Source organism: Pinus tabuliformis, chromosome 7 (genome assembly GCF_031772625.1).
Source record: "Pinus tabuliformis cultivar Carrire ecotype Pingquan chromosome 7, CPIR1, whole genome shotgun sequence".
Classification (NCBI taxonomy): Eukaryota; Viridiplantae; Streptophyta; class Pinopsida; order Pinales; family Pinaceae; genus Pinus; species Pinus tabuliformis.
The window spans coordinates 1,480,466,817-1,480,485,875 of record NC_142293.1 but is presented as its reverse complement, the minus strand read 5'-3'; the positions used below and the strand labels follow the sequence as shown (position 1 = coordinate 1,480,485,875).

The following is a 19,059-nucleotide window of genomic DNA, read 5'->3' as shown; positions in this document are numbered from 1 at the left end:
ACAGGGTGTGCAAATTGGAGGACTGAAGCCAAGCTTTGATATTTGCTAGACCATCCACTTGATTCAAAGGTTGATCACCCAGAATCGAGTCTTCCCATATTTTGATCTTTCTCCCATTACCAGGGATCCAGTAAAGATGATGGCTGAATTGCTCCATAGCAGAGCTGCAAAGATTGAAGATCGGAGATCCTTTTAAAGATCTTGGAGGCTTATCCAGGCATCTCAAGCGTTGCCCTTGGAAGTATTTCTTCCAAATGACTCTTTTGCTCCAGCTAGAGTTTCCGGAGACTAAATTCCACAAGATTTTGGATCCCAAAGCAAGATTTTGAGCAGCCAAGTTACGCAGGTGGAGGCCGCCTTCCAGAAGAGGTCTCTTGAGAGTCTCCCAGTTCACTAAATGGAGCCTTCTGTCGTTGTTGTTCCCACCTTCCCACAGGAATCTTCTCAACAGACTGTCCATTTTGTTGAGAAAGGTTTTGGGGGCAAGGAGAACAGAGTGTTGATATAGAGGCATACTTATAAGAACCGACTTCATAAGGATGACTTTCCCTGCATTATTCAGCCAAGAGGCACCCCAAGCTTGGATTCTGTTCTTTAACTTATCTAGCAGCGACATCCAGTGAGCAACTTTAGGCTTGGATTTGAAGATTGGGATCCCGAGATATTTAAATGACTCCCAATTTCGAATTCCATCCATTTCTAAAAGCCTTGCAATATCAGACAGCTCCTTGTTCGAGCAGTTCCAGCCATAGATTGAGCATTTTCGGTAGTTAATTTTGCTGCCTGAGAGCAACCTGTAAATGTCCAACTCCTTCTTGAAGGATCTGGCAGAGATTATGCTGGCTCCTCCAAGCAGCAAAGTGTCATCTGCGAACTGTGCATGATTGATGTCCTTCACCTTGTGAGTCGTTCTGAGGCCAGGCAGGATTTGAATCTTCTGATTATGATCAAGCTGGAAACTGAGTACCGAGGCCTGAATAGCATATAGGAGTGGAGACAAGGGACATCCTTGTCTAAGGCCCCTAGAGGCTTGGAAGAAGTCAGTTGAGCGGCCATTGACCAGTGGCGCGATCCATGGCGAGGCAATACAGGCATTCACCCAGTTTATGAAGGCTGTTGAAAAGCCGAACTTCTTCATCACATTGAACAAAAAATCATGTCTCACCCTATCGAATGCGTTAGCTAGATCGAGCTTAATCACCATACCTTTCTCGTTTCTTTGGCAGCTGGAGTGGACCGCTTCTTGCACCAGCACAATGTTGTCCAATATCTTTCTTCCTTTTATGAATCCGCCTTGATTTTCAGGGATGATGGCTGGCAAAATATTCTTTAGCCTGTTGGCGATTATTTTGGAGACCAGCTTGTAACTTGAATTGCACAAGGATATGGGCCTAAATCTGCTGAATTCGGAAGCGCCTTTCTCTTTAGGGATCAAGGCTAGAAAGGCCGAATTGATGCCACCGCCCAGCTTAGCACAATTCTGGGACTTTCTGACCATTCTCAATAAATCTTTTTTAATTGTCGACCAGCAAGTCAAGAGAAACCTGACAGTGAACCCATCAGGGCCTGGGGCTTTATCAGGCTCCATGAAATCCAGAACGTTCTTAAGCTCGTCCAAGCTAATCGGAGCAGTCAACATAGCATTGTCCGATTCCTTAACGCTCTTGGGAATTAAATCCATCGGGTAGGCATGAGGATCAATAGGGGTTTCTTCAGGAGCCGAATAAAGATCTTTGAAGAAGGAATAAGCAGCTCTCTTAATGCCATCGAAATCCTTAACCACCGTGTTTTGGTAATGTATCTCAGAAACTGATTTGAAGTGCTTTCTAGCTTCGGCTTGTTTGTGAAATAAGCCAGTGTTTTTATCTCCGGACTTTAACCATAGATTCCTAGACTTCTGTCTCCAGAATTCTTCCTCCTCCCTGCTAGATCTGTGTACCTCTTTTTGCAGCTCGACTTCTTTTTGGAGAAGATTTTGTGTTACCGGACTCTGCTCCATAGCTATTTGATGAGCAGCAAGACTATTGAGAGATTCTTTTCTTTTGGCAGTAGGTGTTTCCAATCTTTTTGCCCACTCCTTAAGACTTCTTTTTAGTCCCCTGATTTTCTCTTCCCACACAAAGAATGGGGAACCATGGACAGGCCTATTCCAGGCTTTAGAAACCACCTCTTGGAATCCGTCTTGCTGAATCCACAGAGGACTGAAACGAAAAGGGATGGGGCCTAAATTACCATCCTGAGAAAGCTCGAGGAGGATGGGCTTATGATCAGAAGTGAGATTTGGTAGAATTTTAGAAGTGGCCATAAGACCGCATGTCAGGAAAGAAGAGTGGACTAGGAATCTATCCAAATGGGCAGCAATGTGGTTGGGGGCTAATCTTTTGTTGGACCAGGTGAATTTGCCTGAAGAAGGTTTAATATCCTCCAGATCCCAGCCCAGCATAATATCTTCAACCCATTCTCTGGCAGGGTCCCTGACAATGGAGCCTCCCTTTTTCTCATCAAGAGCAAGGGTGACATTCAGATCCCCTGCAATGATGATATTTCCTGGATTTTGCTCTGAAAGAAAGGATTGAAGCGAGTTCCAACAAATTTTTTTCTCGCCTGGCAAAACAGGAGCATAAAGATTAAACATACTTACCTGTTGACCAGAATCTTTGTGAAGAAGCTGAGTGTAAAGCCAGTGGGGGCTACTTTTTTCTTGAATAAGATCATATATGGCGCTGTTCCAAAAGGTGGCTATTCCCCCAGAAGCGCCTCTTGCACTAACCGCTCTTCCTTGACCTTTTTGCCAAAAAACTTTACTGGATTGGAGGAGAAGAAGTTCCTCCAGCTTTGTCTCCTGGATGAGGAGGATTTCAGGCGAATATATTCTCACTATGTCTTTTAAGGCTTCCTCTTTCAACCTGCTGCCTAATCCTCTACAGTTCCAGGAGACGTATTTCATTATTTACTGACTTGAGGGATTGAGGCTCCTTTTGGAGCCCTGTTACTCTTGCGCCCAGATCTGGTATTCATCATTCCTTTTAGGGTTTTTTGAGAGCCTTGAAGGACATCTAGATAAGTTTTTTCCTCTCTCTGTTTCTTCTTGGATTTCCGACCCCTAGTCGTTTTGATAGGAGTGACTTGCGAGTTATCAGTTTCGGAATCTCTCTCTTCTGATTCTTCCTCAGATTCGGAGGCGAGACTGATGTGCTCTTCGTTGCCTTCTTTACCCCTCTGACCATCATCAACTGGTGGAACCGTTGATTCGGCTTCAGTTTCTTTCACTTGCTTCAACTTGTTTCCGGTTTCCTCTTGTGTCTCCATGACATCCACCTTTTCTCCTGAGGAGGAGCCATCTTTGGAAGCAGCAGTGGCCTTTGGATTAGGTTGTGGCTTCCCCTGCGGAGCGGAGATATTCTGCCCTGGGGGCTTTGGAACAGCCTTTCCCTTTTTAATTTCTTTCCATCCTTCCTCTTCAACCGTGATCCCTGTTGGAGCTTTTGGGCAGTTTCGCTGAAAGTGTCCATGCTCATGACAGGTTCGGCATTTAAAAGGCAGCTGCTCGTAATCCAGCTTCTGATAATGCTGCCATTCTCCAACTGTGAGTTTGACCGCTTCTGGCAGGCCGGCTTCCAGATCGACTTCCACGCAGATTCTAGCGCAGGTATATTGGCCCTTGTGATCAGCTTTGTCAATGAAACGACCCAGCCCATTTCCAATCTTCTGCAGGGATTGATAGCTCCAGCAGTGAATCGGAAGATTAGGAAGACGAACCCAGACCGGCGCCTCCTTAGGGACATCGACGGATGGATCGAAATCGGGGCTCCATTTATTAAGATACAGTCCTTGATTTCCCATAAAATACGGCCCGTTTCTGAACACCAAATCACGATCTTCTTTGGATGTAAATTCAAAAATGAAGTAGCCTCGTCCCACAGCATAACAGATCACGTTGTTTTTCAGCTGAGGTCTCCAGTTTCGCTGAATCCATTCGTCCGTGATTTTTGTGGAGGGCCAGCGGCCCATAAACTGCCCTACCAGGCCTCTGTCAGCCAGAGCAAGAGCGATTTTGATCGATTGTTCCTCTGGAAGTGCAATCTCAGGTATTTCTTCAAGTTTTTTTATGAACTTCGGCACTTCTGAAAACTGGCGTTTCTTCCCTTGCTGCTTTAAGAGACTGCGGAAAGCTTCTTCAGAAGATGATGGAGGGGTGGGAGCGGCCTCCCCACCCCCAGGACCGCTCATGGTAGCGACGAGTCTCGATGGCGGCTGCAAACCTAGTTCAAACTCCGCAGAGCAGAGCAGAACGCGCGCAAATTTATATTATTATTATTAGGTCGGCTGGGTTATATTGTGACTCCTTAGACTCCTATATATAGAAAGGAGGTTTTGTCATTTGAATCATCCAAGAATTGTTCATTTATGTAATGTAAAGGAGGTTTCCCCATCGAAGAGGCTGAATTCTAAGGCGTTGATCTATCTTTTCTATCTTTTCTTGAGCTGGTTTCATAACATTTGGTATCAGAGCTTTGGATTCTAGGGTTTCGCTGCTCCAAACAGGTCATTGTGGAATTTTCACTGTAAAAAATTTTCTGCAATGTTTCAGAAGCTAAAAAAAAAAACCCATTTGAGAAAAATCACGTTGAATCTCGGGTCCAAATTTCAAATATTTTCGCGCTATATTTACGGAGATATGATCTGAGGAAGTTGGTCTTTTTTGCAGACTCCTGAATTACATTCCAAATAGGTGACCTGGGGAAAATCGTCATAGCTTTCTCTCTGAGCATCGGATTGAAATTTCGTAAGAAGGTATAGAAAGAGTATGGACTGTTGTATATATTTTTCAAAGCTAGAGGTCGAAACAGTGACTCGTGGCACGTCATACAAGTTCGCTCTACTGAACTAGTCTATAATCAAGTCATCTTGGGAGATTGTGCATAACTCTTCCTTGAAGAATCCAATTTGGATCAGACTGGTGACATTGGAAAGAGGACACAAAGGGCTATTACAGGTCGCAATTTTAGAACTAGATGATCCGAAATTGTAGAGATACATCAGATTCAATATCAAGCTTCTACAAAGTGAAAAAAGGTGTGTAGTTTTTTTTTAATTTTTGCATAAGCTTGGTTTGAAAAATTAGTTAGAATCGGTAATTGATGCCCCGAGGAAAAAAAATGCCAACACCTAGTAAGCAACCTGAAAGCTCTAGCATGACTCATGAAGAAGAGGAAGAAATGCAACATGATATATCAAAATTACGAGACCAAGTGCAACAAGTGTCACTTGCACAAAAAGCAACAAAATCTAAGATGGATGGTTTAAAGAAAGGTGTAGAAGCTAATATGGATTGTTTAAAGAGAGGAGTAGAAGCTAAGATGGATGGCATGGAAGCTAAGATGAATGGCATGGACGCTAAAATTGATGGCATGGATGATAAGATGGAAGAATTGAAGATAAATATGAATAAGTTGCTACAAGAAATGGTCACTAATGGTGAAAGGGTAGTAAAGGAAACTCATGATGAGAAAAAAAGAAATATTAATCATGATTCCATAGACTCTAATGTGGGATCAAAGACCCACCATATTCCAAAAATCGATATGAGGAAGTTTGATGGCAAGGATCCCACAACATGGATATTACAGATGGAGCAATTTTTCGATCTCAATAATGTGCAAAACACACAAAAGGTATGTATTGCAACTTTATATTTGGAACCAAATCAGTTTGTATGGTATCAATGGCTTTGCTCTCGTAAACAAATTATCACTTGGGAAATTTTTACGAAAGAATTGACAGCACATTATGAGGATACAAAAAGCAACACTTTTTTTAGCCAATTGATAAGTCTCAAACAAAAGGGTTCAATAATGGAGCACATTGAGGAGTTCCAAAAATTGAACATAAGGGTAAAAAATATTCCAGAGGAGCATAGGATTGATGTGTTCATAGGGACTTTAAAGGATAATATCCAACATGATGTTCGCCTTTGGGAACCTGATTCATTAGAGAAGGCATTCAGGTTAGCAAGAAAAATGGAAAGCAAAATTATGGCAACCAGGAAGCATACCACTCACAACTATAAAGATGGAAGTGTTGTTGCCCCTAGTCTTCCACAACCTATAAGGTTGACACCACAACAATTGGAAGAAAAAAGAGCAAAAGGGCTTTGTTACAGTTGTGATAGAAAATACACTAAAGGTCATAAGTGTGCTGAGAAGAAATTATTCTACATAGATTGTGAAGAGAAGAAGAAAAGGAGCAAGAAAGGTCAAAAGAAGAGGATATACTCCAGGAACAAAGCCTAGATAAAGAAGAAATGAATCCAACCATATCTTGTAATGCATTGGTGGGAATTACCACTCCTCAAACCATCAAGATAGAAGGACAAATCAAGAAGAAAAAGGTAATAGTGTTGATTGATTCAGGAAGTACCCACAATTTTATTCATTGTAAGGTAGCAAAAGAATTGAATTGCTTCTTATATCCAGCACCAGAGTGTCAAGTGATGGTTGCAAATGGAGGAACAATAAATTGCTCTGGAAAGTGCCATAATATCAAGCTATCCATGGGAGAATATGTATTGACTAGCCCAATGCTTTCCATTCCAATGGGAGGTGCTGATGTTGTACTAGGAGTCCAATGGCTACAATCCTTGGGTACAATAGCTTTTAATTTTCAAGAACTTTTCATGAAATTTTATGTGGAAGGAAAGGAAGTTGAATTAAGGGTATTGCAGGGAAACCAAGAAAGATAATCAGCTCTAACGGTATGACAAAGCTTCTAAAAAAGGAACAAAGAGGTGTAATTGCACAATTATGTTCGCTAGATGTTTCCACATTGGAATCATCTATTTCTCCAGATCTCCAAAAAGTCTTGGACAATCATTCCAAGGTATTTGAGACTCCCAAAGGTCTCCCACCTATTCGTGATCATGATCATGCTATTCATCTGATTCCAGGAAGTGTTCCTCCAAACATCAGGCCGTACAGATATCCCTATGCCCAAAAGAGTGAAATTGAACGTATGGTTGCAGAAATGCTAGAGGCTGGTATAATTCAACCGAGTCAAAGTTCTTTCTCTGCTCCAGTAGTATTGGTGCACAAGAAGGATGGATCATGGTGCATGTGTTCAGATTATAGGGAGCTCAACAAGCTCACTATTAAAGATAAGTTTCCCATTCCTGTCATTGATGAATTACTGGATGAATTGCATGGATCAATTTACTTCACCAAGTTGGATCTTCGTTCAGGATATCATCAAATCAGAATGAAGACTGAAGACATTCCGAAAACAACATTTAGAACTCATGAGGGTCATTATGAATTTTTGGTCATGCCTTTTGGCCTTACCAATGCACCTTCAACATTTCAAGGTTTGATGAATTCCATTTTCAAACCATTCCTTAGAAAATTTGTGTTAGTATTTTTTGATGATATACTAATCTACAGCAAGTCTTGGAAGGATCATGTTGAACATGTTGACAGGGTGCTACAACTATTGGAGGAGAAACAATTATATGCAAAAAGATCCAAATGTTTCTTTGGAGTACAAGAGGTGGAATATCTGGGTCATATTGTATCTCATGAAGGAGTTAAGGTAGACCCTAGCAAAATTAAAGCCATTAAGGAATGGAAAATCCCCACATCCATAAAGCATCTGCGAGGATTTCTCGGGTTGACAGGGTATTATCGCAAGTTTGTTAAGAATTATGGGAAAATAGCAGCACCTCTAACAACATTATTGAAGAAAGATGCATTTTCATGGACTCCAGAAGCAACAAAGGCCTTCGAACATCTTAAAGAGGCAATGTGCCAAGCACCGGTCTTAGCTACACCAGACTTCACAAAAACCTTTATTGTGGAATGTGATGCTTCAGGAAATGGAATTGGTGTTGTTTTAATGCAAGATGAAAGACCCATTGCTTTTGAAAGTCGTCCAATCAAGGGAAAGTTTTACACAAAGCTATTTATGAGAAGGAAATGTTGGCAATACTCCATGCACTTAAGAAATGGCGACCCTACCTAATGGGAAGACACTTCAAGGTAAAAACAGATCATGATAGCCTTAAATACTTTTTAGAACAAAGATTATCCTCTGAAGAGCAACAAAAGTGGGTCACAAAGATGTTGGGTTATGACTTTGAAATCATCTACAAAAAAGGGAAGCAAAATGTGGTGGCAGATGCACTCTCAAGAAAGGATGAGGATGTGGAAGCATTGTTGTGTGCCATTTCTATTATCCAACCAGATTGGATAAATGAAGCAAGGGAGGAATGGAAGAATGACGAAGAAGTGTGGGCACTTATTCGAAAGTTACAACAAGATTCCAGTACGTCTGATACATTTAGCTGGTAAAATGATTCGTTATGGTACAAAGATCGCTTATACCTCTGTAAGAATTCCCAGCTAAAACAAAAGATTCTTATGGAATTGCACACTTCTCCCTTAGGAGGGCACTCAGGATTTTTAAAAACTTACCACAGGGTTAAGAAGGAATTTTTTTGGGATGGCCTTAAATCAGATATTCAAAAGTTTGTGGCGGAATGTTTGGTTTGCCAACAAAATAAAGTTGAAACAATTAAGACACCAAGTCTATTACAACCTTTATCCATTCCAAGCCAATGTTGGGAGGAGGTTTCAATGGATTTTATCACAGGTTTACCCAAGTCTGAGGGAAAGAGTGTCATCATGGTGGTAGTTGACAGACTTACCAAGTATGCACACTTTTGTGCATTATCACATCCATTTAAAGCCAGTACAGTTTCTACTGCATTTATGGAAACAATTCAAAAGCTACATGGAAACCCAAAGATTATTGTAAGTGACAGAGATCCCATTTTCACTGGAAATTTTTGGACAGAATTATTTTCTTGTCTTGGTACTCAGTTAGCTCATAGCTCATCTTATCATCCTCAATCTGATGGGCAAACTGAGATAGTAAACAAATGTTTGGAAGGATATCTTCGTTGCTTTGTATCTGATAAACAGACACAATGGGTCAAATGGTTGCCTCTGGCTGAATGGTGGTATAACACTTCCTTCCATACAGCAACAAAAATGACCCCATTTATGGCACTTTATGGATATCAGCCACCATCCATCACATCATATTTAAGAGAAAATTCTAAGGTTCAAGCAGTGGAACATCACATCGAACATCAACAACAAGTCCTCCAACTCTTAAAGGATAACCTCGTGTTGGCACAGAATAGAATGAAACAACAGGAAAATCAACATCGCAGCGAAAGAAGTTTTGATGTAGGTGATTGGGTATTCCTACGGCTACAACCATATAAGCAAATGTCCCTCAAGCAAGCTAAGAAGGATAATAAATTATCACCAAAGTATTATGGTCCGTACAAGGTGTTGCAAAAGATTGGTACTATGGCATACAAATTGGAGCTTCCTGCAGCTTCTCGATTGCACCCAGTTTTCCATGTTTCATGTTTAAAGAAGGTTATAGGCGACAAGCTCCCAGTTCAAACAATATTGCCAAAACTTGACGAGGAAGGAAAAATTATATTGGAACCAGAAGCAGTCACAGAAACAAGAACTCGACAGTTACGAAATCGATCAATTTTAGAGTATCTTATCAAGTGGAAGAACTTATCCACTGAAGATTCCACATGGGAGGATGAGAATTTTATACAGAAGCATCCAAAACTACTCAAGCGTTGAGGACAACACTTTTTTGAAGGAGAGGGGCATGTTGGGTCCCTATAATACTAGTGATTACCCCATTACTATTGTAGTTGTATCCCTTATTAATATTGTTGTGCCCCTATTGTCCCCATATTGTTATTACTGTGCCCCATAGAATCCCTCTATTGTTATTTTTGTGGCTTTATATTATTATTGTTAGGTCGGCTGGGTTATATTCTGACTCCTTAGACTCCTATATATAGAAAGGAGGTTTTGTCATTTGAATCATCCAAGAATTGTTCATTTATGTAATGTAAAGGAGGTTGCCCCCTCGAAGAGGCTGAATTCTAAGGCGTTGATCTATCTTTTCTATCTTTTCTTGAGCTGGTTTCATAACAGAGATGTTACAGAGTTGGTGGAGCTGAAGATATAGCTTAAATAAATGCTAGACTAAGGGTACATATCAAACCCAAGTGTCACCTAAGGGAGCTCCAACATTGTTTGTGAAGAAAAAGGATGGTACCCTTAGGTTGTGTATTGATTACCGAAAGTTAAATAAAGCAACTATTAACAGTAATTACCTATGATTGATTATCTCCTTGACTAATTGGGGGAATCCACATTGTTTTCAAAGATAGATTTGAGGTCCAGATATAATCAAGGATAAGGATATCCATAAGATTACATTCAGGACCAGATATCGACACTATGAGCTTTTTGCGGTGTTGTTTGGGTTAACCAATGCACTGGCCACATTTATGTGTCTAATGAATAATAATCTTATGAAATACTTAGATAAGTTTTTGCTAGTTTTTATTGATGATATTTTAGCGTATTCAAAGACTAAAGAGGAGCACAAAGAGCACCTCAACACTATGTACAAGTATTATTGGAGCATCAACAATATGCTAAGTTCATTAAATTTGACTCCTTCCAATCACAAGTGCATTACTTATGTTACTTTATCTCAAGGGAAGGAGTATTAGTTGATCCCAAAATGATCAAGGCAAGACTAGAGTGCCATGTTCCCAAAAATGTGACAAATGTAAGATCATTTATGGGGCTAGTTGGGTAGTACAATATATTTATTCAAGGATTCTGGAATATTGGGCACCCAATCACAACATTACAAAGGAAGGGAGCAAAGTTTCATTGGACATTAGAGTATGTAGTGAGCTTTGACCAGTTGAAGCACCTTCTCACACATGCCCCTATTTTAAATATCACAGACCTAAATAAATATTTCTTGGTTTTCACTGATGCTTGCAAGGATGGACTTAATGGAGTTCTCATGTAGTATGGACATATGATTAGTTATGAGTCTGAGAAGTTGAATGAGAACAAGAGAAATTATGTGACCCACAATTTGGAGCTTGAAACCATAGTACACACCTTAAAAATGTGGGAGCACTACTTGCTCAGGAGGAAATTAATCTTAATGAAGAATCACAACAGGTTGAAGTATTTTTTTGATCAACCATAATCAAATGCCAAAAAATCTATGTGTATGGAACTTATAAGTAAGTTTGATTTTGAAATAAAAAACATCAAGAGAAAAAAAAATCTAGTGGTCGATGCACTTAGCAAAAGCATGCAAGTGATACACATGGTAGCCATTAGTACATGTGAGACATATATCAAGGAAAGAATAAAAAAAACATTGTAGGAAGATGAGCATTTCCAACATTTAAGTAAATACTTGTAGCAAGACCCCAAATGACTAATAAGAGAGAACTAACAACTAACCAGAGATGGATTATTAATGTGTAGAGGAAAATTGTACATACCCAATTCCATTGACTTAAAGAAGCTCATAATGGATGAAATTCATAGAAGCCCTTATTCAGGTGACCTAGGATATCAAAATATGATAACAACTACCAGAAAATTATATTATTGTCTCATAATGAAAAAAGAGATTGTCGAATATATTGTTAAATGTTTAAAATGTCAACAAGTCAAAGTGGAATGCAGACACCCAACATGATTTTTACAGTCCATATCAATTCTGGAATGGAAGTGGGAAGTCATATCTGTAGGTTTTAACCCCATACAGAAATTACATGCATACGAATTCTAAAACATAAAATAAACAAAGGCGAGGGCATAACACATATACACAGAGATTTTCGCTTGGATCCCAAAACCGGGACTACCAGCTTGATTTTTCATTATGTTCCTTTCAATGTTACAATACATATATATACATGTCGAAGCATCCAATACCATGGACTGAAAACCATTGCGCCCAAAACCATGTGCGAAAACCATGCACAAAACCATAGGTAGGTTCGCCCCACCTAATATAGGGTCCAAAAAAAAATTCCTTGGGGCGTTGCCCTGAACCCTGTAGAGGGGGGCTACCCACCCCCCTCAAAACCCCTGTGACCCCCCCGCTGCGCAATCGGCGCAATGAAGGGGGAGCTCCAGCCCCCCTCTAACCCCCCGGTTAACTAGGGGGGCTAGTCATGGAAAGAATATAACACAACCCAACATTCTCCCACTTGTTGTTTTCTTTCCATAGGGGGCCACAGAGAGAGCTTAGTCATTTATCCAGCCCTACAATGCCCATTGTTTCTCTACACCAAGAGAACTCCTCAGAGCTCACAGATTTTTTCAATGCATCTACAGTATTCTTCAAAGTGTCCACCTTTACCAGCAACACCTTTTTGTCTTCTATCATATCCCTCACAAAGTGATACTGAACATCAATGTGCTTTGTCTTTGAATGGTAAGCAGGGTTCTTTGCCAAGAAAATTTCACTTTGCTATCACAGTATATCCTTATAGATCCCTGTACTAACCCCATACGTGAACACAATCTCTGCAACCAAACTGCTTCCTTGCTTGCATGAGTAGTTGCCATGTATTCTGCCTCTGTAGTTGATAGTGCCACTACAGATTGTTTCTTACTCATCCAATTAACTGCACCTCCAAATAGGTTAAACACATAACCACTTGTAGATCTTCTCTGATCCAGATCTCCAGCCCAGTCTGCATCAACAAAGCCATGAATATCCAAACCTCTGTCCAATCTTGGTCTTCCTTGGTAGAACAAACTATAATCACTAGTGCCAGGCAAATAACTGAAAACCCACTTCATTGTTGTCCAATGCTCCTTCCCTGGTTTTGACATAAACCTGCTCAATACTCCCACTGCATGTGCAATGTCTGGTCTAGTACATACCATCGCATACATCAAGCTACCGACTGCACTTGCATATGGAACACGGGACATGTCCTCTTCCTCTTCTTGTGTCTTGGGACATTGTTCAACAGATAACTTTACACCTACAGGAATATGAACCTTCATTGGTTTACTATCCTGCATATTAAACCTCTGCAATATTGTCTCAATGTACTTCCTCTAATTTAACCAGAGCTTCCTTTTTTCCCGATCTCTTTTAATTTCCATGCCCAAAATATAGTTTGCAGCTCCAAGATCTTTCATGTCGAATTTGGAGGAAAATTGGGTCTTCAAATCCTGGATAATTTCTTTGTCATTTCCAACCAGCAACATATCATCCACATACAAGACCAGATAAATAACACAGTCACCAATTAATTTAAAATACACACAGTGATTTACTTTGCTTCTGGTGAAGCCAAGTCCCCGTATAAATGTATCAAATTTCTGATACCACATCCTTGGTGACTGTTTTAGCCCATACAAATACTTCTTTAACTTGCATACCAATTCTTTCTTACCCTTCACGGCAAAGCCTTTAGGTTGCTTCATGTAGATCTCTTCTTCTAGATCCCTGTGAAGAAATGTTGTCTTCACATCCATCTGTTCTACCTCAAAATAAAAATAAAAAAATAGCAATAGATAAAAGTAATCTAATAGAAGCTACCTTGGCAACAGGAGAAAAAATATCACCAAAATCAATTCCCGGCACCTGGGAACAACATTTTTCTACCAACCGAGCTTTGTATTTCTCCACCTTTCCTTCTGCATTTGTCTTCTTCTTGAACACCCATTTGTTGCCAATGGCTTTTCTTTCAGTCGGCAACTCCACCAGATCCCAAGCCTCATTTTTGTGCAAAGATGTTATTTCATCAACCATGGCCTCTTTCTAGAGTTTTCCATCCTCTGAATCTACTGCTTCCTTCACAGTTCTGGGATCATCATCAGTAATAGATAAAGCAAAATTTGAACAGAAAGTAGATGGACTATACCTTTCTGGCTGCCTTCTTTCTTGAACTAATCTTCTCACAACCGGAGTTTGTGGCTCTTCATCTTTTGATTCCTCTTCTATTGTAGAGTCTGATTCTTCCTCCTTTAGCTCAAAATCCATCTTCTCATGTTCCTTTGATGGGACTTCAAGTTTAATAACAATTTTCACCTCTCTGAACACCACATCTCAGCTGTACGCAACCTTCCTTGTTACTGGGCTCCAAATCTTATAACCCTTTAAACAATCCTTATACCCAATAAAGATGCACTTTTCAGATTTAGTATACAACTTTGTTCTTTTCTCCTTTGGAACATGTACATATGCATCACATCCAAATACCCTCAGATATGAAAGGGAGGGTTTCTTACCAGTCCATACCTCTTGTGGAGTCTTATCCTCCAACGTTGATGAAGGTGATATGTTGACCAGGTAACATGTTGTCTCCACCACCTCTGCCTAGAATTCCTGTCCTAACCCAGCACCACTAAGCATGCTTCTTGCCCTTTCCATCAACATCTTGTTCATTCTTTCTGCAACTCCATTTTTCTTAGGTGTGTATGGAGTAGTCTTCTGTCGTGCTATACCACACTTCTTACAAAATTCTTCAAATTCCTTGCTGCAAAACTCTCCACTGTTATCTATCCTCAACACCTTTATCTTCTTCTCTGTCTGGTTTTCCACTAGAGCTTTAAATTCTTTAAACCTGTCAAAGATTTCGGATATATTCTTGAGGAAATATATCCATGTATTCCTTGAGAAGTCATCTATAAATGATACATAGTACACAGACTTACCCAGTGATGGAACCTTCACAGGTCTAAACACATCACTGTGCACAAGCTCTAATATCTATTTCGCCCTCTTACCACCAGAGGGGAAACTCACCTGATTATGCTTCCCAAATACACAATTTTCACAAAAATCAAAATCCAGAGAGCTATTAGTCTTCTACCATACCTTTACCATGAAGTATTCAAAGGCCCTTCTCTCCAATATGTCCAAGCCTTTGATGCCATAGCATGGTATTTTCTCCAGAGACCACTAGATTTTCTGCTCCGCTTTTAGGAATCATAGAACTGTTACACCCATCAATAATAGTGCTACTTTGTAGCTTGTACAGAGTTCCAATCTGAAGTCCCCTCATCAATACCAGTGCTCCCTGAACCATCTTACAAGTATCTTTCTCGAACACTATTTTTACACCTGCATCATCCATCTTGCTTACAAAAATCAGATTTTTGGCTAATGCAGGAATATGCAGAACACCTGAAAGTGTTCTAATCCTTCCACCTTGCAAATTCAACTTGACTTTTCCGCGACCAACGATTCTAGCCTTCCTATCATCCCCTAAGAAGACATCACCACCATCGTATTTCTCATACTCACAGAACCACTCTCTATGGGGAGTGAAGTGAAAGGATGCAGCTGAGTCAATCAACCATGCCTCATGATCTACATGTGTACTTGAAGAAGCCAAGTACACATCCCCACCATCATATGAGGTGGTTTTCGCTTCTGCAGAAGGAGCATCATCAGATCCCTTTCCTTTATCAGGAGCTTTAGAATTACAATCCCTTTTGTAGTGCCCTTCCTTTCTGCATTTCCAGAACACCACCTTTACAGGTTTTCCTGGAGATTTAGATCTCCTTCTAGATTTAGATCTCCCACTCGATGACTTATTTTTGTTTCTGTTTTGGGACCGTCCTCGTACAGACAAGGCATCACCATTCTGGCTCTCCATATTTTTCTGTCTCATCTCCTGCGTCAACAAGGATGAGACTATTTCATCAAACTTCAAGGCAGTTGCATTGCTACCTATTGCAATAACTAGAGTATCCCATGAATCTGGTAGAGAACGCAACAAATCGATGCACTTATCTTCATCTGAAATTTTAATATCAATAGATAATAACTAACTTACCATAGTATTAAATACGTTCAGATGCTTTGTCACCAAGTCTCCATCTTTCATCCTTAGGTTATACAGTTTTTTCCGTAGGAACAGTTTATTCACCAGAGACTTAGATTGGTACAAAGCCCTAATTTGTCCCACAAAGCCTTCATTGTAGCTTCCCCTGATACATTTAGAAATACTGAATTTGAGACACACAATCATATTGTGCTCTTTGCCTTCCGATCCAACTTCTTCCATTCTTCATTGGACACTCTCGTTGGTTTAGTACCCAGATCTATCGCGATCCACTGATCTTTATCTACCAACAGATCCTCCATCTTGAGTTTCCATAACTCAAAACTCTGACCATTAAATTTATCGATCTCTACCTTTCCACTGCTCGCCATCTTCTTTCACCACCAGAATCGATCCCGTAGATCTCCCACTGAACAAGGTCTACCACAGTCTTTAGCGAAACCCCTCAACAACAAAGGCATCCCCTTGAAGCCAAAACAGCTCTGATACCAAATGTAGGTTTTAACCCCGTACAAAAATTACCTGCATACGAATTCTAAAACAAAAAATAAACAAAGGCAAGAGCATAACACATAAAACACATATACACAAAGATTTTCTCCTGGATCCCAAAACCAGGACTACCAGCTTGATTTTTCATTATGTTCCTTTCAATGTTACAATACATATATATACATGCCGAAGCATCCAATACCATGGACCGAAAACCATCACGCCCAAAACCATGTGCAAAAACCATGCACAAAACCATAGGTAGGTTCGCCCCACCTAATATAGGGTCCAAAAAAAATTTCCCTGGGCGCTACCCCGGACCTCGTAGAGGGGGGCTACCCGCCCCCCTCAAACCTCCTATGACCCCACCTCTGCATAATTGGCACAATGAAGGGGGGGGGGGGGGGGGCCTCTGCCCCCCCTCTAACCCCCCGGTTAACTAAGGGGGCTAGTTGTGGAAATAATATGACACAACCCAACAATATCGGTGGAATTCATCACTATTCTACCAAGAACCCCCAAGGACCATGACACAACCATGGTGGTGGTGGATAAGTTGAGAAAGGTAGCTTGCTTTATACCGGTGAAGTCTACCTATAAGGAAATTTTTATTGCCCATATTTTCATGGAGAGTTTTAGATTCCATGGTATACTCAAGAAGATCATATCGAATCGAGGTACAAAATTTACTTCAAAATTTTGGAAAGCCTTATTTACAGGTTTTGGAATAAATTTAGCGTTTAGCATAGCCTATAACCCTCAAACTAATGAATAGAGAGAAAAGGTGAATAGACTATTGGAAGACATGCTTAGGATGCATATTATTCACTGACCCAAGAAATGGGAAGATTTCTTGCCTTTGGTACAATTTACTTATAATAATGGTTATCAAGAGTCATTGAAGATGATCCCTTTTGAAGCTCTATATGGTAGGAAGTGCAATGACCCGATCAGATATGATAATCTAGTGGATAGAATCACACTTGGCCCATATATGTAAAGGAAATGGAACAAGAAGTAATCAATATAAAGTAGAAATTGAAGGTAGCTCATGACCAACAAAAGAGCAATGCAAACTAGAACATAAATCGTAAAGGATTTTGAGTAGGAGAGCATATATATCTTTGAATTAGACCAAAGATAATTTCCTTAAAAGTGGGATCGTATGCTAAGTTAGAACCAACATATTATGGACCCTTCTAGATCTTAGAGAGACTAGGGTCATTGACATACAAACATGCCTTGACTCTCGTAGTAAAGGAAAATGATGTGTTTCATATATCCTTGCTTAAATTATATACACATGACGTTGATTGTATTATTTATTGGGATTTGATATAGGTGGAACTAAAAGGAATATTCTAGCCAAAACCCCAATTCATACTCGATGGGAGGGAGAGTACACTTAAGAATCGATTCATCATGTTGCTCAAGGTGCATTGGAGGCATTTTGGATCAGATGAAATGACATAGGAACTAAAGGATGCCATGAGAAAGCCATGCTCATTTTTTTTCTTTGTATACATTTATTTCTACATATACTAGAACACTAAGGATGAAGTTCCTTTAAGGGGGTGGAGATTGTAAAATCCCTTTTCTAATCCCAAAATTTTGTAAATTTAATTAAAGTAAGATAATATTTGAGGGTTAACATGGATTTCTTGCCAAGACTATTTGATGTAAATATCATATTTAATTAAATTATAAATTGATAAAGCTGAAGAAGAATTAGCAACCTATACAAATCCCAATGTCTGAAAGGAAAACCTGCTTGATAGAGTTAGTAAGGGAGATGAGAAGTTTCTTATCTTCCCTAAATTTAATGTTTATGACCCTTGATGTTATATTTAAACCACCCAACTACCAAATCGTTATGAGGGAGGTGGGGGAGGAGGTACCAAATTTCCCAAGCATGGGTTGCATACTGTGGGGTGGCCCTGGTTGACTCTACAGTCCAAGGAGGTATCCCAGACCTCTCATACATGAGGTAACACTGGTGGGGAGATGGGTTGGTGTGTGGGTGTGAATGGTAGCCATGGGAGACATAGAAACACTATGCAAGAAATAATCCAAAACCATTGGTAAACTAATGACTTGCAAACCTATGTGTGTTTTGGGGACCATAGAGGCTAGGAGAGATTGAATCTGGAAAGGGAGATAAAATCAACCTTGGATTCATGAAAGACCTGTGAGGGAGCCCTTGTTTTGTTTGTGATTGGAAACTAGTGAGAAGAAGCCCTTAGATTGAGTCAGGTAGACCTAAATAATTTGATTGTCTAGTTGTATCATGCACGATAAGCACTGGAAAGAGGGAGGATCATTGAGGGGATTGTATTTGTGTTGTGTGAATAACCCAAACCTAGTGATTGATGGGCCTCTAAATTAGACATAAATTAAGGCCCATGCCTCTAAATTAAACAATAACTTAAGGCCTATGACCATCCTTCAGCACATTAAACCTCTCTTTTTGCATTAGATAATTTATTTTTAACTTTAATATATTCATTAGGAAGGTTTATGAATAATTGGATATTTGTGCCTAATATTACTTCTTTTTGTGGAATATTATGAGAATATTGGGCAGATGATGAAGAGTTGGAGGAGGAGATCATCTAGGGACTCGTTCCCTACTACTGGAGGATCAATAATAAACAATAAGTCAACAAGATATTATGGAATTATGGCACAAATGGTGGAACTCCAATGATTGAGCAAATCTAGGAATGTGTTCCACTAATCAAGGGAGCAGATCCACCAATCAAAGGGACTAGATCCACTAATCAAGGGATTTTGGTGGGGAAAGCTTCCTCCATTCATGGGGAATGATTCCT

General features: G+C 40.0%; 1 protein-coding gene across 1 annotated transcript; it reads right to left on the bottom strand.

Moving 5' to 3' along the window:
- Positions 1–338: 338 nt before the first annotated feature.
- LOC149253436 (uncharacterized) lies at positions 339–2,305 on the bottom strand. The gene is made up of 2 exons (XM_089454477.1): positions 1,545–2,305; positions 339–549 (listed from the first exon to the last, which is right to left on the bottom strand). The coding sequence occupies exons 1-2, from the start codon at positions 2,303–2,305 to the stop codon at positions 339–341; spliced, it is 972 nt and encodes a 323-aa protein (XP_089310603.1).
- Between the last annotated feature and the right edge of the window lie 16,754 nt (positions 2,306–19,059).